Source organism: Xiphophorus hellerii, chromosome 1 (genome assembly GCF_003331165.1).
Source record: "Xiphophorus hellerii strain 12219 chromosome 1, Xiphophorus_hellerii-4.1, whole genome shotgun sequence".
NCBI lineage: Eukaryota > Metazoa > Chordata > Actinopteri > Cyprinodontiformes > Poeciliidae > Xiphophorus > Xiphophorus hellerii.
In genome coordinates this window covers 12,788,088-12,812,980 of record NC_045672.1, presented here as the reverse complement: position 1 = coordinate 12,812,980, position 24,893 = coordinate 12,788,088, and the positions used below count along the sequence as shown (strand labels likewise).

The 24,893-nt window shown below is 38.5% G+C and overlaps 2 protein-coding genes across 2 annotated transcripts; both read right to left on the bottom strand.

Moving 5' to 3' along the window:
• Window positions 1-853: 853 nt before the first annotated feature.
• masp2 (MBL associated serine protease 2) lies at window positions 854-5,164 on the bottom strand. The gene is made up of 6 exons (XM_032562005.1): window positions 5,055-5,164; window positions 4,754-4,976; window positions 4,493-4,670; window positions 2,728-2,859; window positions 1,371-1,567; window positions 854-1,163 (listed from the first exon to the last, which is right to left on the bottom strand). Exons 1-6 carry the CDS (start codon window positions 5,060-5,062, stop codon window positions 1,005-1,007), a joined length of 897 nt encoding a protein of 298 aa, XP_032417896.1. The 5' UTR covers window positions 5,063-5,164; the 3' UTR covers window positions 854-1,004.
• Window positions 5,165-22,625: 17,461 nt separating this feature from the next.
• On the bottom strand, window positions 22,626-23,764 carry LOC116710780 (somatostatin-1B-like). The gene is made up of 2 exons (XM_032550053.1): window positions 23,443-23,764; window positions 22,626-23,147 (listed from the first exon to the last, which is right to left on the bottom strand). Exons 1-2 carry the CDS (start codon window positions 23,545-23,547, stop codon window positions 22,920-22,922), a joined length of 333 nt encoding a protein of 110 aa, XP_032405944.1. The 5' UTR covers window positions 23,548-23,764; the 3' UTR covers window positions 22,626-22,919.
• Between the last annotated feature and the right edge of the window lie 1,129 nt (window positions 23,765-24,893).

The window sequence follows — 24,893 nt, the reverse complement described above, 5'->3', positions numbered from 1 at the left end:
GCTGACTCGAGAGCGCTCAGGTAAGCGCTGTCACGGCACATCATGCTGGAAACAAATCTTATTCTGTGTGTGGTTCAGCTGAGATCTTCTGAATTTAAGGAAGTGTGCATCTGTTGTTTAATCACAACAAAAGAATGGTCTAATAAAAAGTGAAAACACTAAATTGAACCAAGCAATTTGTAAAGAGGCAGAAAGAGATGAGAGAAAATGAGCGTAATTACTGTCTTGGTAAAAATGAAATGAATGAGCTGAATGATGCATGAAAGAGTAGAGGTACTCATAACCCCTGAACTTTTCACATTTGATCACAAACGTCTTTGCATTTTGGGGTGGATTTTTGATGGTGGACCAACACAAAATGGTTAATATTTCTGAAGTAAAAGGAAAGGAAGATGATAAATTGTGTTTTGTATTTATTGGCTGCTTTTCTGCTAAATACTTGTTTTGCCTTTGCCTTGTAAGTGAAAATCCCTGAGCTATGAGCATACATGGCTGATGGATTGAACAGTACTCTGAGAATTTTTTTTGTAATCTAACATTTCTTTAAACTTCTCCACAACTTTAGTCTGGTCCTATCTGCTGTGTTTCCTGGTCTTCAGGAAGCTGAACAGAACAGCTGGACTCAGAATAAATACCTTTAAAACTCACTTGTCTGTAAATAAAGTCCTCCTCTGTGCGATGTAATTGTACATAAAACTGGGTTGAACACAAATGCATGACCACCTTAATATTTTTTAAACCCCAAAAATAACTGAGCTTCCACTTTTTCAAAACAATTGTGTACTACTCCATATGTTAAAAAAAAGTACAAATTAAGAGGTGTAATTGAATTTGCAGGTCATGTGCATTTCATTTTCAATGTATTGGTTCAAAAAGTCAGAAAAATATAACAAAAGTTAGGCTGTTATAATTATTAATAGCAAAATAAAATAAAAAAACATCTTAAAACTTGCAGAGGAAAATATTATCCAGGCAGGAAGCCATCAGTTTTGAAGTTATGAAAGCTATTCAGCTTTGGTGCTGGTGTATTTGATCTTCCATCCCTTGTTTTTCCCAGTAGAGTCAGACCTGAACACCACATGCACTTGGTAACTTCCAGTATCAATAGAGTCTGGTGGTGCCAAGCCACAGAACGGTCCGTACTCTTGTCCAGTTGTTAAAATCTAAAAAAAAAGAGAAACATCCAAAAGGAAAAAGAAGATTGATTCATTGGGTCTCTGACCAATGCCCTCAAATATGCAAGAAAACGCAGTAGCATGTAGTAAATCAGCTGGCAGAGGGTAAGTCAGTGACAGGTCGTCTTAAAGCCATGGGGAGGAATACATTACTTATTCATTGTCTTGTCTACATTAGCCTTGTGCGGTACTGACCTTTAGCACATCATATGGACAAGGGACTTCAGGGTGTCCCTCTATGTCAAAAGGTTCCAAGAAGTCTAGGATGATTCTGGAGCCCTCTGGCAGACTGATGGTGTGATCGCACTGGCTCATGGGTGGATAAGGGTTTGGGTAGCCAGGACTAGTCAGAGCTCCAGATGCTGACGTCAACACCTGGCTTTTGCAGGGCACTGTAGAGGAAACACAGATTAGATGAAATTTGCACTTGTTTAGGATGTAAGTGGGTTCCTACGCATGTTTTGTGTCAATATTCACCTTTTCAGATTTACTTACCCTTAAATCCAGTTAGAGCTAAACACTTTAGAATATAAATACATCAGATTATAAGAATCTTACCCACCTGGAAAATCCAGAAAACACTTTCTGTACCTTTCCAGAGCTTGAAGGAACCCTATACCCAGTGTTTAAACCTCAGTGAATGATACTGAATTCTTAAAATTGGGTTCTTCCTTCAACTGCTTTGTCACTCCGGATTTTTTTTAAAGACAGAAAAGAACATTTCTTTGTGAATTGCTCTCTCCACTGGCACCATAAAAGATTAGATTAATTTTGATCTGTGTTATTGCCCTTGCGAAGTGTGCAGATGAAGTTATGGACAAAAACAAATGAGCTTCTGCAAAGAGGCAGAGTTGCTGTAATTTATATAATTAGAACAATCTGTGGGCAGATAATCATTTTTGTCTATTCATTGCATGATTTGTTGTGGCACCGTTTTTTTCCCCTGGCAAAGTATAATAATTTAAGGCACATCAGCTGGTAATTGTGATTAATTACCTGGTGCCGGTGCGCTGTAAGTGCTGCACACAGGTATCAATTTTTATAGCCATTTCAAAGTTGCTCTTCCCTGAGGAATTGGCTGTGATTAACCTCACTGAGCACCAGCTGCCAGAGATCAGCAACTGCATGCATCAGTATTTCTTTTCAGCCTGGAATTAACACCTATTACATTATAAAATCCAACATCTTACACTTACTATGTGTCTTATGTTAAAAGTCAAATCATTATTTTCTGCAAAGGATTTTACACCAACAAATGGTGGGATCTTACTATATGTAGGTGCGTTTTCATCTTGCTTTAAATGTCCTAAAATCTTAGCTTTTGTTAGTAAGGCATTTTGAGGACTTGGACTTGTTTTCACCACTTGTCTCAGACAGAGACAAGAGGCTGAGAGGCTCAGCGTGAGTTTATCTGATCTGCATTACAACTACTAATGCAGTCATTCCCTCATGCCGAGCTCTTTAACGCCACACCTCATTGGGAGCCTTCTGAGCTCCTTTGATTGCGCCCAAACGAACACGCCTCTTGGGCTTCAGCTCCGGTTGCTCCTACCTGTGCAGGATCTCTTGTTGTCATGGAGAAGGTGTCCCTGCTTGCACGTGCAGTAATAGCCACCAATGTAATTGTGGCAGAAATGGTCACATACTCGCTCGCCATCTACCCTGGATAGGCACTCGTTGATATCTGGAAGAGACCGACACAGGATGATGGTTTAGCATTACTCAGGTACATTTGTATCTTTTCACTCTAAAGATGCATGATGCTAGACTGTCTTAATGAGATGTGTGACCCTGGAGGGTGCCTTGAGTCTATTAACTGTTTCAACTGTGACTATTTGTTTGGATTCATCACCCTGCAGTGTAAGCCAATACTGCTTTAGAATATGAGCCATACTAACAGTTAATTTATTCCCATTGCACTATTTAGTGTAATAATGTAATATCAGCTAGCTGAGGTTTGATGCTACAGCAGGTTGGGTTGCTCTCTTCAAAGCGTAGCAGTGTATGTTATGTTGTCTGAAGGCTCAGAGTCATGGTTAGTTTTCTCAAGATGGTAGAAAAACTCTTGTCTAGACATTTTTCACATGCATTAACAAAAACGCTCTTAATAACTTTTAGTTGGTCCGAAGCTCTGCAGTGATGACAAACAGAAGAGCTCATATCACTGTCTTAATGTCTTTATAGTGGTTACATGTTTACTGTACAGTCCTATTCAATAAATTAGAACATGTGTCCCAAGTCTCATTTGTCAGATTAAAAGTACCTTTTGAGCAGGTATTAAACATGCTTTTCATTAAGCCGACATTTCTTTTTTTTTAAACTTTTTTATTGATCTTATGTAATGCACTAATTTTAGTTGCCATCTCTTCACTAGCTGTTGGCAGAAAATCACCAAGACTACAAGAAATAAAGGTATTAAAACAGGTAGTTCTTGTCTAATTACAATTTTCTACATGATGATGGAGTTAGTGAAATAAATAAACTTTTTAATAATATTCTAATTTACTGAATGGGTCTGTAGGATTCATTGTAACATCCTGACTTTAACTTCTCGGGCCTTGAATTGTCAAGCTCCTTCTTATGTTAAACAGACTTGTTTATACTCCACCTCGAGAGCTCGGGTCCTCAAACCTAAATCTACTCAAGAAACAGATATAACACTCTAGGGCAGGGAACCTCAACTTCAGGACTCGAGGGCCGGGGTCCTGCAGGTTTTAGATGGGTCTCTGTTTCAAACAGCCATTTGGCTGAGGTGTGTTAAACCAGGAACACATCCAAAAGTTGCAGGACACTTTTGAAGCCTGGATTTGAGGAGACAAATTGAAAATAAATACTACTTTAATGCCTGGTCAGAACAGCTCCTTATATTGAGATTTGAATGGATGCCATTTACTGATAGGGAATTTCAAAAGCACTAGATTTTATTGAGGGGTCTCAGGGTAATGAGGTTTAAATGCATATCTGTGGCTCCTCTGAGCTTATCATATAAAACAGCAAAAAGGTAAGATTAAAAATTATAAAGAAGTGTCTATGGTTTATGGCCGGGGTTTTGTCTTCTGAATGGACCCACTTTAGTAGAAAAGGGGTACAACATGAGAACTGGTGGATGGAGGAGTATCTACATTTCTTCAAACATGTTTTAACATTTTTTTGTATTTCTGTCAGTCTTTCTCATAAGTTGTGTACGGCTTAAAAGCTGACTGTGCCTAAGATGATCTAATAGTCCCATTGTTTCTACATGAACTTTTAAAGCATTTCATTATAGCTGCTGATGCCCTATTTGCCTTCTGGGAACAAACGTCACATTTTTACATCACCTTCTGAGGTGTAAAACGCTTGGAAGCCAGTGAATCGGCCTTCGTTAGAGTAGTCACTCCTAAAGACCACCGACATGACGTTCCCGGCTGACATGATGATGGTGTTCCTGGGGGTGCTCTCGTGGTTCTTTTCCTCCTCGCCGCAGAACCGCAGGGTTTCATTCCCTTCCGCCAAAACCTGTTTTGACAGGGTTAGAGGCCTCTTTGGTGAGCAAGGAGTTCCGGTTTGCACAAATGGGGCTTTGTTTAGATGCAGCTCACCTGGATGTGGTCGTACTCACACTGATTGGAGGGCTCCAAGCTGAAGTGGGTGAAGTAGAGCTTGATGCGGTGGCCGTGCGGAGCGGTTATGTTCCACACCACGAGCTGGTTGTTGGGGTATGGCTGCGGGAATTCAGGGGAGGCGAAGCTGCCATATAACCCGGTCATTTCCCCACTCAGTGAGACACCAAGGAGGGAAGACAGGGCAAACACACAGATGCCACTGCAGAAAATTAGGTGGGATAGAAGCAGGTTGGAGGATCACACTCTGAAAAAAAAAAAATGAAGAGCTGACACTCACCTGGTCATGCTTGCTTCACAGCCCTGAGACGCTGCCTGTTTTGGAACAGTTTACTCTGACTAATGGGGAGGTAAATGAACTCAGCTGTCCCAGCAGGCTGACATTTAGGTAAACAAAGCGAGACAGACACATGATCTGTGTGTCATCGTCCCTCCACCTTCTTCTGTCACACAAATCTATCAAACTGACCGATGTCACAACTCTTCAGGTTCAATTTTAGGCTTTTTTTTAACCTCCTCCTGCTGTACTTCATTTATAATTATCAGTTATAGAACACAATATCATAAACATTTTAGACTTTTAATCATTTATTTTAATCCTTTCATTTTGGTGGTGAATCTGTAATACAGTATACAACTACAACGTGTTTCAAAAAGATTTTGATTTGAAAAAAGTTGTTGCTTTGAGTTCGAGTTTAAGAATGTGGATGGAACCTCCTTGGTTGATCAGCTGTTTCTCTGTGGACACCAACAAAAGTGTTCCAACATTTTACTTCTTCGTTCTTGTTTGGCTTTTTTGACAGTGATGGTGTATGTACATACGTGAGCCTCTAAATATATGTTTGATTAAAGAAAATCCACAATAAACCTGAACTTCTGCACCCCATGCTTGTTTTTGGAAATCAGTGAGGATGAGTACATGTAACACCACTGAAAGTATGAAATTGTTATGATATATAGTAGACTGAGACATTCTGACATAATTCTGTTACATTTTACTGAAGATAAAATGTTATTTTAATATTGAGATGTAAAAAAATATATAATTTTGGCAAATATCTACTGTTAAACAAGCTATCAGGGTAAAGCTTGTACGTATTAATAGACTGTAAAGCATCCACCATCCTCTGCATACTTTGATGCCCTGTCAATCTTGTTTAGATATGATGCTGATGAAACTTGACTCATGCCAATAACTAATTATGATCCTGTTCCTCTAAGGGTACTAAATACCCTCCTTCCCCTTCACCAACCAAAACAACGATTTAATACATTTTAACTGCACCATTTTGAAGTAAAGCATTTTCTTTGCACTTATTCACTATTACAAAGTCTAAAAACTGTACAAAACAACATGTTGTTTTTGGTTTATCAAACCAGATTGCTACAAAATGTACATTTGTTCTCATAAATCTGCACTTTGACGAATGCTGTAGCCACAGGTTTATTGTGAAAGCCATTTTAATAGGGGAATTGCAGAGGGTTTGTCCTGTCTGTTTTAATGGAACGTGGATATTGATGTTAGTCAGTAGCAAGCAAGGCTTTTCAGCCAGCAACAGTTGTCTGATAAGTAGCTTTTAATAACCAAAGCCCCTTTTTCCCCTAACACTGCAGCACTAATGGCTGGTATTTGACGTGAATTGCAATAATTATCCCCATGAATATCAATGTTAATTTGCAATATCAAAGGACCTTTTTGATGGTACTCTTTCTCAGGCGTGACCTTTCAGCTCCCCTTATTGTAGAGCTGGTGGGATGTTGGAGACTCAGAGCAGTCTATGCATGTTGCAGATGTTTTCTGCACAGACGTCATCCAGCTTTTTGAAGGCTTTTAATCATCCGGCGTGACACATCAACAGAATTGACACCCCCTGACTTAACAAAACGCAGCTCTGAAAGTACAACCACATTATTAGAAAAGCAAAAATGTTTAATTTGTGAGCTTGTTTCAGCACCACAATCTCTAATTCTTGATGACTTTAAATAGATTTGAGACTTTTAGACATTCACGGCCAGAGAACATACTCAGACCTTTAGGGAAAGAAAGATGTATTGCTTGTGGACTTAAATAACACTTGTCAGTCCAACAATAATATTCTGGCAAGTCTTCTATTTTAACAATCTGAAATAAGTTGATCTAGTATGCTGCCATATAGTTTAATTTTGCTTTGGAAACAATTGTGTAATCCCATCTGTATACTAACTCTTTCTTTCTTGTCTATATCTAAAATCAGAACAACATTTAACAACTGGAACTGTGAATCAGAAAGGTCAGATGAGGACCAATGCTTATCTCACCATCAAGCACAGAATAGAAGGAGATAAAAAAAAAATACTACAAAGCTCACTGTCAGAGGACTGTAGAAAGGTCTGCAATGTGGATGGCATTTAAGCAACGTTGTTCAAACTGAAGCAAAATCTTAAAAGTACCACACAGACATAAAAAAAAACATTAACTGAAACAAGATACAATTTCTACATGTATTTTATTTTGCGAGACTAAAGTTTGTTTACGTGATCATTTTGCATTTTTAGTAAAGCAGTTTTTGGGCTATCATTAGAAACATTGTTTTGTTTTTAAACATCAGCAACATTTCAGAACACATAATCTAGTTAAAACAGAGCAACAAACATCCCTGTTTTTGTTATATTGCAGGATTTTTGCCTCTGCTGACTCCAAGGTTCAAATTTTAAATGCCATTTGCAGTGTCGGTACTGAAATGCCATAGATGTGGTAATTAGAAGTTTTAACACAGTCAATCCTTCATAATGAACCTTTTGCTTGTTTCATTGACCGTCTCTTTGGTTGTTCGCTGCAGTCTGTGCTGATTTCTAAAGTGGAAACTAATCCTCGAAAAAAGGCCTACAGCACCTTTTTTCTCTCCGTTTCCTGCGTTTGATTGGTTATGACTGTGGTTGTGCTTTTCTCCTCCTTAGCTCATATCCTTAAGAGTTTAGCAACCATTTTGTTCAGCTGTGAGTGGCTTTGGGCTGAAGGTGGAATTCAATAGAGACCAAGCATACAGATGAAATGAAAGAATCGCAAACTAATTTGTTTTGGAAAGCTTTTTATGCAATTCCAAACCTTAGGAGTACAGATGTGACGTGTCTTAAGTACAATTTTCAGAATCTCTAATAACCTGGTTCACGATATGTGGTTTGAAGCGTTTTACTTACAGTAGCAAATCCTTCTGATTGGCTTTCATCAGAAGGATTTGCTTCTGATGAAACTACAGACAAAAAGTCTATCTAAAAACTGGTTGGTTCTGAACTGTGGTAACGTGGAAGAAGATGTGCTAGGTGAATACTTGGTTTGTGCAGCTAAAACAACAGATAGAGGAGCAGACAGAAAAATGTCTGACATATCTCGCTTCATCTTTGACAATAGTCTGATGAAACTAATTGAAGTGTGTAGCCATGATTTCCATTATTAAATGTGGGAGTAAAAAATGTGAGAAAAAAAGCTTCTGATCTTGAAGACACCATCTCAACTGTGATGCAAAGGAGTGGCGGCATCATTTTCCTTGGGTGTTTTGCTTCAAACATCCACGGAGATGTTTCAAGCCATATCTCCTCACAAACTAGACTAGATGACATCATAAGAAAAAAAATAATGTACGTGGAGATGTCAAACCAGTATCTCAAGGAAGTGTGTCTAAACATTTTTAAAAAAGAATTGCTAATCCCAACTGACCTGGAAAACTGTTTTTAATGTGTCTATTTAATATCTTGATTTCACTGTATGCAGAGTTTGTTTGGTTTACAGGGGAATAATTTACAGCAAGAAACCTGAGTGTTGCAAAATGAAACAAAGGATTACTAAGACGCAAAATGTGTGCTTATCAGATGTTCAAAAATCAAGAGGTAGGATTAAGTCTAAATATATTATAATGTGCATTTGCGTCAGCAAAATGCCAGTTTGCAAGACCCTGACTAAATTCAGTCTGTACAAGTACCGTGGACATATAAATGAGCTTGCATTAAAAAAAAAACAAAAAAAAAAACAGCAGGAACAAACACAAGGCTGCGGCTGTTTTGATTTCAGCATGATCAAATCTTACACCTCGATGTGCGCAGCACAGACGCTGCGCTCACGGCTCTGCTCCACCTGCTTGCTGTGCCATGCGGTAATGAAGTGCTTCCTTATAGGAAGCCAGTCAGCCAGTCATTAGCTCTGCTGAAACCGACTAAAAGGGGGTAGCGACTGTCAGCATCCGAGAGTCAACAAAAGAGAGTTGAATGTGATGTTGAGAGAGACGCAGCATCACAAGCTGGAAGAAGAAGGACTAGAAAGACGCGTTGTTTTTTAACATTGTTTAATTTGAACTTCTCATGGGACCCCAGATGACCTGAACTTGAAGCTTTTGTGAGCTACACATCCTCTCAGGGCTTCTTGTGCTAATATTTGTTACACTTTCTGAGCATATTTACCCTCACTCTGCCATCTTTATCCCTTTTGTGTTCCGCTGGCTGAAGCGCAGCAATTGTAACCACCCACCAGCTGTAAACTGTAATTAAGGACTTGAAGAAATGGGGATGTGTCAGCAAAGATGAATGCCAACGAACAATACTGAGTTAATCCACTGTTATTTGCTCCGCCGCTGCTGTGCGGAGTTTATGTTTCTGCAGCTCGCTTTCTGCTCAATAAAACACGCAGCTTTAAAGTCGATCATCCCCGAGTGTCAGAGACTCTTATTTGTCTTTTCTACAAGAGGTCAAATAATGCTTGTGAGGAAGTGAGTTTCCTGCTCTATTTCCAAAGCGTGGCGTGACTTGAGCCTCGAGGCCTGATGTTCAGCAGGCGAGAAAAAATTCATTGAATGTCATCAATACTATTTACATTTTCCTTTGTTCTGCGGAAAGGTTCGTTTAAATGTTTCCATTATTGCTGCTATTGTTGTAACATACATGCAGCAAATGGCACAGACTGAAGGTACTCCTGCAAATGCCTCACAGCGATCTCTTGTGAAAGACTGTTCGATTTTCTGTTGCTGTTGTTGGATTTTTTTTTCCACTTGTATTTTTAAAAGTGTATTTTTAAAATGACACACAGTAGGAAAGAGAGGACCTGGAATATGCATGAATGTTCAAAGGACTGCAATAAATAAAACCACAGAAGGAAGTTTTGTTTTAAGCAGTTGCAAATATACATATTTGGTAAGACTTTATTTGAAAGGGTGTGCATAAGACTGACATGAGACTGTCATGAACATGAATGACTCTTCATAAATGATTACAACTGTTGTCCTGAAGTGTTGTTCAGTAAATAATGACACTTTTAATTCAAAGGTGCTCTAAAAGTTGCAGTAAAAGTTCTTTAAAAGTGTAAACTTTGCATTAGTAGGTAAATAGTGACACTTTTAATGCAAAGTTCCATTAAAATTTGCATTAAAAGTCAATTATGCACACCTCTTCAAAAAAAGTGTTACCACAAATTTTTTGGGTTAGTTTCAGTACAGAGAAACATATTGTGGTGCAATATGACGGGCCCATTGTTTCTTTCTGTAACACACTGTTCTGTCTAAGTTTGATTTACACTGAGATCAATGCCTGTCAGTCTTCAGAATGGCACAGTTTTAATACTCATCCTATGCATAACACCTTCTATCTATCTTACTGGATTTCCTTTTCGTTGCCTTGTTCATTCCTTGATTCCAGTTTGTTCTTTGTTTTTATTTGGACCAGATGTGTTAAGAACAGATCTGCACAAGTGCAATTTTTGGCTCAGAAATGCCAGAGAGGATACCGTTAGGCGTAAAATAATTCATTCCCCTGGCATATTTAGATTTAAAGTCATCATCATCATCATCATCATCATCATCATCAAGAAAGTTTGCTTCTGCTAGAAAATGACATTCATATCTCAGAAGATGATGAAACAATGCCCAACTTTGTTGTTTTTAATTAATATTCTAGCAAAAATTGGCATGTTGAAAATCAATTATCTCCTTCTCAATAATCAATTAAAAGGCGTTCCTTATCATTAGAGCTGCTTAAGGCTTCTTATAATTGCTGACCCACATTTTGCATGTTTCCTCTTGTATTCTGAAACTTCATCTTTGGAGAAGGCTTCACTATCTATCATTCCAGTCAGGACTCTTCCATTTAGAGGAAACATGTTGTTAATGCTGGACTTAACCGTGTACAGTCACTCCAGGAGTTCTGAAGCTGCTCCAGGAGCAGCATAAGCCTTGAAAACATCATGGATCTGGATCTGACTATATTTATACTCCAGTATGCTCTCTGCTTCATTGCACGGCAAAAGTCAAGACTTGAAGACGTCGACATTAGCACATCATTTGCCAAAAGCAAAAATGGGATATTGGTATTCCCAAGCATATTAAATGGAGTTGTGCTAAGTCTTTAAGCATCAGATCTGTGTAACTAGAGATAAGTTGTCCCAGTACATCTGAATTAATACATGTAGAGGTAAAATTAACTAGGATAAAATGTCTAAATGAAGAAGGGATTATCTTTAAAAAAAAAATCTCCTCATGTCTCTATCTGTGTTTTGCTGCGCAGCGTCCCAGATTTGAAACCCACACGTTCAGAGTGTGTAATTTATTTCTCCTCGTGCTCCCTTGCATCCCCAGATGCTAATCAACACCAACATCTTCCTGATGAATCGATGCTGAGTCTTTTGTGCCGGAATTCATTCCTGACGTCAGGCCCATTACTCTTTCAATTTACCCTGGCGTGGCTCTTTTTCTCAGATAACAAATACGGCCATTTCCTTGCTAATTCAAACAGGCTGCTGCTTTAGTAATGCAGCAAACTGCCATAAGGCAGTAAAGCAGTCGGTGACGTTGGTGTGAGAGACACTTTGATGAGAAATGGCACACAGGTGCGCCTCTCGTCTGCTGAATTCTTTCCTTCACTGTGTGACCCTTAACGGCATTGTGTTTTTGCTCTCATTGCAACCCGAACAGGGATTCTGTTTTTAAAAACAAGGTGCTGATGTGATGGAACATTTCACATATATTTATTGGTCTTAATAAAAAAGGGACTTTACATCACACTGTCACTGTTTGGCGAGGATTCTCAAACAAAAAAACAAAAATTAGTAAAGCAAAAGAAAATTTCAGATTTTTTCTTACCTCTAGTAAATCTCTATCTTCATTTAGGGTGCATTTAATTAGCTAGACGCTAATGGCTAATACAAAGCAGATGATACCAGAGTTAGCTTCAACTATCTTAAAACAACTTAAGTATCACCATTATCAGTTTTATATTTTGTGGTTCTTTTCACAGAAGTTAATGTTACTATATTTGGGAAACAAATATTGGAGACTGTGCACCAGTGATCTTCCTGGGTGAAACACATACTGCGAACAGAACATGTAAAAAAAAAAAATTTGCAGCACTAACTGTCTGATATAAAGTAAAGCAGTAGGAAAAGCAAAAATATTACAGATGTCTAAGAAGGCATTAGGGGGAATAACGGTCCATAAATATATGATGTAAATATTTAGTACAGTCTTTTCAATGCAGATCAGTACAGTGTTCAATCTGAATTAATACAGTGTTGTTTTAAAGTGGAGTACACAAATGTTTATATGCAGATTTAAAAATGCGGCACCAAAACAAAACAGTGTGGTCTCCCCACTATTACTAAAGACAGCTATTTTAGGAAAGTTGGGGTTTCTTATTCAGCTACAGTGATGACAAAGAAAGAAACAGTGAAGGAACCAAAGGTCTGTCAGCATTTTAACTTAATTACTGACATGAAACAACAACAATAGAAACACTGCTGGCACTGGTGAAAAGTCCAAATCCTGGAGCCTACTCCAGCTGGAGCCTGCTGGAGTAGGCTCCAGCATTTTAGGCTCCAGCCTAAAATGCTGGAGCTGAGCTAGGCTGCCCAGCTCCAGCATTTTAGGCTGGAGCTGGGCAGCCTAAAATGCTGCCCAGCTCCAGGATTTCACTCTCCTAACTTTTAAGGTACATAAAGGGACATCTGAATGCACCAGAGTTGTCTTAATGTCTTAACAACTCCACAGGGATATAAAAATTGTTTTTATTTTCAACTGCCAGCACAGTCTCATTAAAAGAATATAAATAAATAACACTTTGACATTTTTAAGTGATTTTATGGCCTAATTTGTCCAGGAATTATTTATACCAGATTTTCCTTATTTAACTACAAGTAATCTAACCAAATCTGATAATCAGTGAATATTATCCTCATACACGCTCTCATTATGGGATTTTGAATGCAACTGCCACTGTATGAAATTGAAATTGTGCCAACAGGATATCGTTCAAAGAGTCAAATGATGATATTAATGGGGGTCATTTCTTGTATAATTGATGAAACATTTTCAGGTCTGTTAGGCTTGAGAAAAATGACAACTGGCCTCAAACATTACACATGGATTTCCAATAGGAGTAATGGTGTGACTCTCTTGTAAGTGACCGTGACTTCACATACCATTAATTACCGGCAACCATCATTGTCACCCACGCTGCTGCAGTGACATTTAGCTTCTCCGAGTCCCTTTTCTTCCTCCTTTCCATGTTACATCCTGACCATATGACATAGAGGGGAATTTCATGTGGTTGAAGTAACTCCAACCTGGTGTATTGCTATCCCACAAGGGCCCAATTGTCCTGAAAATAGTCCAGTCCTATAATGCCTAGTGGGAGAAAATAACATTACTTGAGATCCTCAGCTGCAGCAACAGCAACAAAGCTGTTAGCTGCAAAGGGCCGAGGCAAACATGAACAGTTTTTATGGCATAATTAAGAAACTGTCCCACTTGTGAATAGGCACAAACACTACACAGAACACGCTTCGGTATTTAAACAAAGCACTCATGATTTTTGTGCTGCTGTTTACCCAGCTTGGAGACCCTGTCTTCTAATGATGCGAACATTATGAAGGATTCTGGGTCATGACATCCAGTTCAAGAGCCAAACTAATGAACTGTGACACATTACTGTTGTTTTATATATTAATGTGGAGGCTCCCAGCCATTATAGCCGAGGCAATACGATAATAAACAACAAGCATTGCACTTAAGGGCCATGGGCCAAGACTTCATCGCTAAAGGAAAAGCATGTTGAATCTCATTTAAAGTTTGCTACACAACATTTGTACAAACCCATAAAATACTGGGTGAACAAAGTATAATCAGGTTAGAGCTAAATTGAACTATTTGGATGCCATGACACACACCATGTTTGGAGGACAAAATACACATAACCTCAAAAACACCACACCGACACCAAACACCACACCTTGCTGTAAGTGTGGAGGTGGGAACATCATGGTGTGGGGCTGTTTTTCTCCAAATGTTACAAGCAAACTTAAAATATTTGAAGGGAGGATGAATGGAAAACTTTACATGACTGAGACCTTCTTGATTTAAAATAAAAACAAAAAACTCCTGCCATCTACCAGAATGATAAAGATGAAAACAGGGTGGACGTTTCAGCAAGACAACGATTCCAAACACAGAGCAAAGGAAGCTCTCAAATGGCTTCAGAGAGAGAAATGACAAAGACTTTTGTACCAAGTATTAAATAAATATTAGTGTGTTCTGATATCTGTTTATGACCTCAACAAGTATTGTACCTTGGAGGTCTGCATGGGTTAAATTTGTTGAGTCAAAACCTAAAAGGCTTGGTGAGGACATTTTGTAGTGACTTGCCTCATGTCTCTTTTCACACCACAGGAAAGACCCCAAGCTGCTAAAAACAACCACAAACCAGAGTTTTAATTTACTGGATTTTTACTTTCAATCAAAGCTTTAAAAACCGTATTTTACTTTCACGACACAGGCCTTCTCCATCCTCCAAAGCGGTGGCAACCACAGAGAACGGGGTCACCACAGTACGTGGCGTTGCTTTCTCGAGCCGGTGACAGCTCATTTTCCGAGCCACGGCTTTAGCACCGAAAGAGCAGAGGGGCTCCGTAATGATCAGCTTTTAGCGCTGGCACTCAGCAGCTGAATAAGCCATCAGGCATCATTAGGCCCTGCTGGGGAAAACAATCTCTTCATTTCCATTGGTGCTTCCAAACAGGGAAGCTCTCTGAGACAAATACATCAGAGACACTTAAGTTTGTGTGTTGTGTGTCCTAGAATGCTTAACTCCAATATCGGATTTCTCTGATGATATACAGTAGGTCTTTGTAATGCTCTTGAAAAGCTTAACCCTTTCATGCATGAATTATGATCCTTTGTGTCAGAATTGTTTTTTCCATTTTTTAAAAAATTTTTCTTAAGGCATAAAAAAAGGTAGAAAATTTTTTTTGTAAAAATATATATTTTTTTATTTTTTATTTTTATGTGATCAATTGTAATTTTGTCCAAATACAAAGTTGTTATTTGAAAAATACATCAGTAGTATTGTTCCTTAGGGGTTATCTGATGTCACTATATTTTTTTTTACTTGCAAGAGTCATCTACAGTAGAAGGAGGCACCAGGTCTGTCCTCATGCTTTTTTGTCTGTCGGCCATATTGTATTTAACAAAAATAATTTCTTGCATTTGCAGCTGATGGCCAGTAGTTGATGGTATATTTTATGATGCATCAGTGTCCACTTCAGTGGTCTGTGTGCATTTATAACATAAAAATCCACAGGAAGCACAAGAAAATGGCTTTTAGATAGCTGTCCACTGTAGTGACCACTATGCATGAAAGGGTTAATTTGCTTGTTACTTTATCTGGTACACCAAAACCTAAGGGTATTTACTCAAAGAAACAGAAAACTAGTGTCCTGTTAAACAGCGGAGGACAGTGAAATTATATTTTCCCCTCAAAAACAGCTCTAATGACCCGTGAACCTGATCAAAACCTGCTATATACATAGTAAGACTGGGCATAGCTCCACCCTAATGGGAATTCTTTGAAAAAGCTACGTATTTATTTTGCCTCCTTGTGCCTGAGCTTGTCAGCCACGCTACATTTGTTTAAGGCTCGGGCTGCAACCTAAATCTAAAAATGTCACAGCTGAACAAAATGAGCCTGGCTGACAGGGATGAATTAGACTGCTGGAAGCAAGGTCTACAGAGTTAATAAAGTAAACTTGCACATCTGTGTGGCTTGCAGGAAGTTTCTCAAGCAAAAACACACACATCCTCTGGGTAATCCGATACAGATATGCGACATGATGAGTTAGAACACACGGCTGACTCCGATTCTAATGTGAGTCTGTCGTAAAGTTGCAAACATGTAAGTGTTTTTCTTCAATGTGAGTTAAACTTTGGGGTGTTTATTGTAGGTGAGGGACGACACAGACTGCCTTTCAGTGGAAAACTGTCACACGGCCTGCCGGCTCACACCTGTGATCAGAAGCATTCAGCCGAGCAGTGGGTGTTAATTTGGCCTGTCTTGGCTGACGGAGGCCAGGTTAGCAGACCATTTGATGTTAACCGTTTCTAAATGCACACCCGGCCAGGATGAAAATTAGTCCTGACACACCTGTTAAATCCAAAGGGAAACATAGTAATCTTGGAGCACTCAGGGGGGATGAGACAGCTGTGTTTTAGTAGGTAGGATTTTTTGCGAAAGTAAGAAATTTAAGAACTTTGTATAATGAATTAGTGTTTTTTTTTTTTTTTTTTTAGAATTTGCACATGTGGACTCTAGAAAAGAGTGAAGGATGTCAGTTCAGTCCAGATATAACTTTGACACATACAAGTGTACATGGGAGAAATAAAAAGCGGCAGATAATTAATATAACCCTTCACTGTTATTTTTAACAACTGAAATCTCTGTTATCAGTTTATGTTGTGGGTATTCTTCCCCCTGGACTCTGCTGGTTTATTAAATCAAACCTGAACAAATAACTCCTGCATTTTGCATATTATGGCGTTGTCATTTTGGAGATTCAACATCATGTGGCTCTTTGTCCTTTAAATTCAAAGAAAAGAAAAACACAAGTGTATTTATTCATGATGCTCTCTTAGAGAAAAGTGCACACATTTTTAGTTATAAAATGTTTCTAAATCATAAATAGGTAACTGGTGTACATGCTTTGTAAAAACACAACCGATGCTGTCAAGTATTTTTCTAAAGGGAAGCAATTCATCAACTTTAAATCCATTTAATTGCATATGTAATACCAAAAGTAAGAATAGTAAGAAGAAAAAGAAGATTTTTCCCTCTGGTTTCTCAGAAAGGGAATGTTCTTTACAATGAAAGAAAATAATGAGTGTGTTCAAGACTATATAGCAGATATCCTGATTTAATACAGAGTTATTTAAAAACACACTCACATCCCGTGAAGTTTATCCCCTGCACATGTAGTCCGGGCTGTGCTCACTTTGAAGTTGTTTTTTTCCCCCCCTTCTCTCAGGTGGAGAATCAGCAGCGAAGTCTTTGTTATTTTTAAACACCCGCACATATCAGGTCACATTTAAATTTGAATTACACAGTTAGGCCTGAGTACTTCTTTCCCTCCCTCCTCATTCAGATCAAAAGGAAAGCCAATAAAATGCTTTGCTTGCAGCCATCAGCTTTGATGTTGCACCTCCGCGTGCTCATTTCAGCTCCGAGGCATAAAGTCAGGAGTGGACGGACGTCAAATTGTGCCATGTTTAAAATGTTGAGGTGATGCAGACTGGTGTCAGATACTATTTATTTTTCTTGTTTTAATTCTGAAAACTGATTCGCCTGCATTGGCAATTTTTATTCTTATTCTAGTTTTTTTTTTTTTTATTCTAACATGTCTCAAGTTTGTCTCTCACAGTCTGAAAATGTGGAATTTATATTATTTTTTCCTGTTTTCTTCCAAACATAAATAAGACTAAATGATACTCGGTGAAGGACTGTAATTAGTCAAGCCCAGGAGAGGCTTTGTCTGCTCAGCGTCATTAAAGAAGCAGGGCTCCAAGTGGATGTAAGCACCGTGTAATTATTTAGCTTTTGAGATTCAAAGCACTATCACTTACCATCAAGAGAAGATTTCCCTAAAAGACAGGCCCCACCAACGACAAGGTGTTCTCTGCACATGTTCCAAACACAAGCACAAACGTAAAATGAAAGGATGTCATGAACACGGCCTTTATTGCCAAACCTGTAATTGAATTCGAACTGCGACTGGTAAATCATCATGATTATGAATCATTAGCTGCTATTCTTCTGGGCAGAGAGCTGATGGGACTGAAACTGAGCTGCAACGGGAGTTTGTTTTTATTCTGGCACTTCGGGACTTTTATAGAGTCTTAAAAGTTCATTACTTTGGCCTGTGAGAAATATTTACTTGTCTTTTTTAAATGAGTTGTTCTGTATTTTTGCTAAAAAGTTGATGAATTATATGCATTGCTTTAAATACATATACAAAAATACACCAAGGACAAATTCCTTGTATGTATGAACATATTTGGTCAAACAGAGGTTGATTCTGACTCTGCTTTTTTATTCAATGACTTTAATTGAAAACTGTGACTGTTTAAAAAAAAAAAAGAATCAACGAATCCCTTACTCTATTACTTATCACTGGTTTCGACGTTTAAACAGCTACATTCAGCAACCATAAAAATATTTTAATCAAACCACTTCTATGCTGTGAAATTTGTCGGAAATTCTGAGAAAGTTGTGAACTTAGCCTGAAAATGTGAACAAGCACACCTTCCACCTCGCAGGTCGCCAAATTTGCAGATGGCTCCTCCCCCACAGCAGAGCCTGGAAGTCTCCCCAAGAACCACCCAACATTTTTCTATAATGTTGGGTGGTTAATTTCTTCCCCATTGGCACATGTGCAGAGCACCTGCACCCCCAGTGTGAGCAGCACTTGCACAAGCATGATTAACGCTGCTACGACCCTCTTCCTCGCTCTGATTGGTCATTTCGAAGCGGGAGCCGTTGTATTTCTCCCGGTTGCAATAGGACCACTCACAGATTATCTCTCATATTTCACTGTCAGGACATATTGTCATTCTCAGCAAATATGTAAAAATCTATATATTTTTTAAAAGTTACCTGCAGCTTTAAAGTTTTTTTAACAACATGCCATTTTTTATTTGTCTTTTCAAACACTCAGTCAGGTTGTGTAGGTTTGTAGAATCCAGATTGGATTCTGGAGCCAGAGAGAAACAGCCTCTTAGTTTCCCACTTTGAAATTCTGATTTCAGGAAACCCTTTGGTTAATTTTCCAAGCTGAATGTTGGAAATTTGAATGGATGCAGAAGGAAATTGCCTCTTTCAGACACGCATGCAGTAGATAAGCACTGCTTTGTGTCTCTGCAGCTAATAGAAATAGAAGTAATTAAATCATGTTATGCATTAGTAATATTATTTTCCACTTGTATGTGCAGGGAATGATCTCACGAATCTCATAAAGGACTTGTGTGATTATTAGCTGCATGACAACTAAAGGAAATTCCAGCTTGTTTGAACGGTGTCAGCCAACTCTTTCATTTGTAGAAAATCTCTTGAGTCACTGAGGGAAGGTTTTGAAATCAGGGTTTTATTATACCTCTCAGCACATCTCTCAGAGTAACAAACAGCCTGAATTAAAGAGCTACGATATGAAAGAGTGTTGCCGCTGCTGTGTAAATAATGAGGCAGTCGGTTGGTGTCTTGTTTACTTCAAGAACGGCAAAGCGTGTCGATAGGGTCAGGCAGACTTCATTACCTCCACATGCAGCAGAAGCCTTTGCTGTCCCCAACAAGCCGCTTGCACTAATCAAACAGGTCACATCCGTAAAACCTCAATGCAAAAATGATTTTCTATTTTCAAAGCTAAGCGTATTCTGACCACCAGGCATAAGCAAACTATGCCAAAGTTAGAACTTACCAGAACCAAACACTCTGATATGTGAAGTTTTTATGAATCAAAGCAAAATTTGTAATTAGTTGACTACCTTAATGTGTTACAACAAGACTACCCTTGTGTAAAATAAATATACTAACTATATACATACATGAAGCCAGTCTAATCATCAGTATTTCAAGTTTGTTAAGGATTATTTAACTTGAAGCATGTTATTTTGGAACAAGTAATTTTATGCTTAATATATTTTAATTGTAATTAAATTGTAGAAAATCACAGTTTGAAGAGTGATATCATATGCTTTTTGAAAACAACTAGAGGTATACTTTGTACACTTTAAGTATAAGGTTTTTATGTAATATAAACTTGCTTGATTAGTATATCTTAAGTGTACAATTTTTGTGATTGAATTACATTTAAAATATTGATGATAATTGCTTTATTCAACAGACTCGTGGCTCACATAGACATAGGAAAAAACAAAACCTATAAAAGACTTGCATACCAATGATTCCAGACGACATTATATATTTTATATATTAGTACTGTGATCACAGTATGCTACAATTAAACTTTTGGTTTATTTTAATGGCTAATGAAGTTTGCAAGTCTGGGTTTGGGTTGGCGTAAAGGCGGACCCAGGCTATGCATGGAGACCCCTGGTGGCATGAAGGTCGGTCTTTGCTCTGTTTGCAGGGGGACCTCTGGTTGGGTGGAGACTCTAGGATGGTTATTTTCTAGAGCAAGTTTCAACTTCACCCCTGCAACCTGACCGATTTCACTGTTTCCTCTTGTTCTTTGAATTTGGATGCTTGCTAATGTGTCTTTTGAGCTGCTCCTCATATTTAAGTCTCAGTCTGTATTCTTCAATCAATGATTCTATCACACCTTCATTGCGGGAGGCATATTTCTCGTGCGTGTCAAGGGAGTGGTGAGAATGATTTATCTTTGTGAACAAATAATTTACATCAGAAATTTACATCTCAATACGCCACCCAGCGTCTGGCTTTCTTCTCTCTAGTTTATGTAAGTGTTCCCGGTTGGCCGGTGCGTTAATGGTTAATGAACCAGCGCTAACCACTCATCAGGCAGGATCGAGCCCAGTGAGGAGCTTTCGTAGTCACGCATCACGCTAGTTTTATATTTTTTTATTATTATTATTTTTACTATTATTTTTCCAGTTACATGATGCATCAAACCATACCAAATGCTTTGTCAACTTAGTCAGCCAGAGATAATATGATATCTGAAAAACTCCTCCCTTAAAGTTTCTGTGGCGCTTATTAAAACCTCAACACGCACGAAATGGGAAAACTGCTAAAGCCACAGAAGTTAGCAGCATTAAATAAAATCTCCCATTTGTTGCGCATCTCTACGCGCAGTGCAGCGGATTTAACTCATCATCCAGGGCCGGTCCAAGGCTGTATGAGACCTTGAGCAGAATTTGACTTAGGTTTTTAGATGTGCCACAGGTACAAAACACTGGAATGAAATGACTTAATGACCTCCTCCTTGTGTAGATCAGTTTTCCATGAGCCTTAATGACCTAATTATTCTGTTCAGGTGTGGTGCAGCAGAGGCACATCTAAAAGTTGCAGGACTGCGGCCCTCGAGGACTGGAGTTTGAGACCTGCTGCTTGCTGCTAAAAACATCAGCACCTCTAACAGCTTCTGTGTTAGATTTAGTTACATCTAGGACAGGGGAAGTAGTTTAATTGGCCAACCTATAAAGCAATAAGTTATAATTGCAGTTTACTAATTTGCATTTGTGAACTCAAAGATTAAACTCACCGCATCAGATTGTAGCTGTTGTAACAAAACAATCTAACTATGAATATTGTTCTTTGAACTTTTACAAAGTAAACTTGCCAGCTTCTTAAAATCCTAGATTTAAATGTTAAACAATTTAAATTCTTTTAATCTATGTATGTTGAAACCATTCAATCAAATTTAGCAGCATTGATAATTTCAATAAACAAGTGTTACATTTATATATCTGTGATCTGTGTTAAAGTATTAGCTTTAATGGAGCCGCTGACTTAATTCGGATTAAACAGTGCAGATAATTGATATTCATTTTAATTGTATTTTTTGATTTGTTGTTTTTAAGACTCTATTGTTGTGGGTTTAAATAGAATTTCACTGGCGATGTTTTCCAGTAACAAATTATTTCCTATCTTCCATATTTAACGTGACCTATAACTAATTAAATTCAGTTTAAAAATGTTTGTTTTGGGGAAAAGGTATATTAAAAAAAAATGTCATTAAATATGGTGAATATGTGAGCACATACTTTAATAACTGGGGATGTGGCTGTGTTTAGCATGAACCGCCAAAATCAGACCCGTGCTGACTAGGAGTTTGTAAACCCGTAAATCATTTTACAAATCATACATTTTTAAATCATTTAACATTCTTCTGATTTACTCCACTGTAAAGTCCAGCTGTTCTAGTCGGCTTTCCTGACACTGCAGTAAAAGCCGTGGTTCACTCCCTATGAGCTCCCAAAGCACCACAGGGATGTAGGTCTGTTCATTTGTTTTAGATGTCATTTATGTGATGCTTCAATTTGGCCAAATGGTTTTTTTAAAGGGTTTTTGTGGCTCTAGTTGCATTTATTCATTAGTAGCTGGACAGGAAGCAGAGGAATCCAACCAGGAACATCTGTGCTGAGGACTGTAGCCACCTGCATTTAATGCGCCTGCTCTTCCACTGAGCTGTGTAGCACCAATCCCTTTCAACAACCCTCCACATATTGTTTTAATGTGCCTCATAAAAAAACATCTACTTTTGCTTATCATTCTGTTGAACTGAGCAGGATCTATTTTCATATTAGTTTTTGTAAAACATCCTGGTTTAATGCTGTTTTCCAGTGATTATTGCGTTTGTAAAGCTATGATTGAAAACAAGTGTGATGTGTCCTCTTTGTGACATTTATCACCACAAAGGCAGTGTTTTGTAGATAGAAAATTATATTTGCACAAATATTGCCACAATCTCAGTCACTTTCCAAAGCGAGAAATAAAAAAATAAATTAAATTAAATAAACATCAGCCATTGTTTTTGCATTTGATCTGACTTTGTATTTGAACTTCTAGAAGCAGGTGAAAAATATGACCTCCTGTTTAATTTTTTTTTTTTTTTTTTTTGCAGAATCAACTGCCACTGTTGTGTCCAACATTATAATCCATGCTTTTTATTAAGCCTGAAATAAACCGGTACGGTACGATACATAAATACATACATTGTGTACATAAGTAGTCAGTATTAAGACATACACACTGTCTCAGTGAAGTCCATCGATGCTGCACAGGTGTAGATGATATGTACAGCTGAGATCTACTGCAGTTCATGTTGAGCTGAGGAGAAGGGGAGAAAAAAAAAAAAAAACGGAGGTACAGAGCCAGGCGGTTTTGGGCTCTGTTAACACGAGGTGAACGTTTTCCAGAAGAAGTTTTTACAGGGCGCTTTGCGGTCACGCTGAGGCAGAGATAGCCTGTTGTAGACGGCCCTCTCCTCCAGGCGGGACTCCAGCGGCTCCTCAAGGTCCACAGGAGCTGCTTCGCCAGGCAGCATGTTGGTGTCCAGAGCTCCATCTAATAAGCCGGACACCAGCTTCAGGATCAGCTCTTTACGCTCTTTACTCAACTCCTGAGAAGGCAAAAAAAAGAGAGAAAAAGGCAATACAGAAATTATTAGACAAATGAATATTTTCACTGTTAGTATTTTTGTGTTTATCTATTAAGAAGCAACAGGATTAAATAAGAAGTGCAATGAGACTGACAATTTTAATCTATTTATTTTATTAAAAAAATAGCTTATTAATATTCTGTTACCTACTTTTTAAAATTATCCAGCACTTTTTTAGATGATGAAATTAAAACATTTCACAGAAATAACAATGACCATCAGAAATGAATATCATCCATGTGTTAAATTTCCTCACCCTGTTCGCATGGATGGGGCTCCTGTCCTCCAGAGGAAGCACGGCAGCTGCTCTTACGCTGAACAGAACCCCCATGAGAGCTGCTAACACCACCAGGAGCTGCATGTTGTGGCAGGAGTGCAGTACAAGCGCAACAGGAGCAGGAGACAAGAGTGTATGACTGGGTGGGTGGGGGTGTGTGTGTGTGTGTAAGAGATAGTCTGAGCAGTTCAGACCGATTGAAGGTCCAGGTGGAGAGCGGTGGTGGTGAAGAAAGAGTGCTGCAGTTGGTGGCAGCTGCTCATCAGATCTGGGAAAACTCAGATGTTTCTTCTGCTCTACCTCCAAAGTCCCCCACTCTTTTATACATCTCCCCCCCTTCCACCCTCGTCTGCAACTGACGTAGAGGCTGGTGGGTGTGTGACGGACGGTGTGTGTGCGTGTATGCTGTTGGGGTATCAGTACGTGAGCATGAAAAAGAGAAGGGGCGATGAAGAGGTCAGGATACAACAAATGGAAACGTTTGGACGTTCACCCTTTGACAAACTGTTGCTGTAATGTGAACATCTGCAGAGAGAAAACAACGTCACTAGGTAATAGATACTGATAAAAAATTACATTAAAGGTACCATGCTATGAAAAATGTTTTTTCATTTAAAAAAAAACAAAAAACTTAGATGTTTCATATCAAGAGCTAATATCACACAAAGGAAACCAAAGTAAATGGCACTTGGAGAAGTAAATTATCCAACCCAACCTTTCCTTAGCAGTTACAACAAGCTGTCCAGATCAAGCATCAAAGCTACAATCTTCTTTAGAAAAATGTGAGACGGGTCTTTGTCTTCTATTTCAGATGAGGTTTTCACCTTGGAACTCTTCCATGGACCCCAATTTTGGGAATCTCTGTCTTATTATTGAAAGGGCTAATTTGATTTTTTTAAGCAAGGTTCTGTAAATGTTATGACTATAGTTCCCTAAAAAGATGCCACATCAGCTTCAGCTTGTTTGAAATGTAAACACACTTTCATCAGAGTGGTAGCTTGTGACATTTTTCTTACACTTTAGCTGGTTTTAGTCACTTAAAACAGCTCAAACTCGAACAGTTCAGTGAGATACAGTGTTGTGATGGCTGATATTAACAAGTTACAATGTCTCAACAGACCATTGTTACATTGTTTCTGCTAAAGGGAGTGACGATGCGCTAATGTTGGCTTTGAACATTTCTCTGAGTCATATTCTTTTTTTAATTGCTCAATACTTTTAAATAATACGGTTTTCCAGCAGGAGCTATCGATTATTTTAAAGAAATAAGGATGACCTGATTTACTCTTCATGATGATTGACATTTAACTTCAGGCAACGTCTGATTCCTGTCATCCTCCCTCCATGTGTCTATTTGACACCTTTATATTACAATTGAACTGTCTGACACTCCCAAAGACTCGAAAGCAGCACAGCTCTGATAGAGGAAC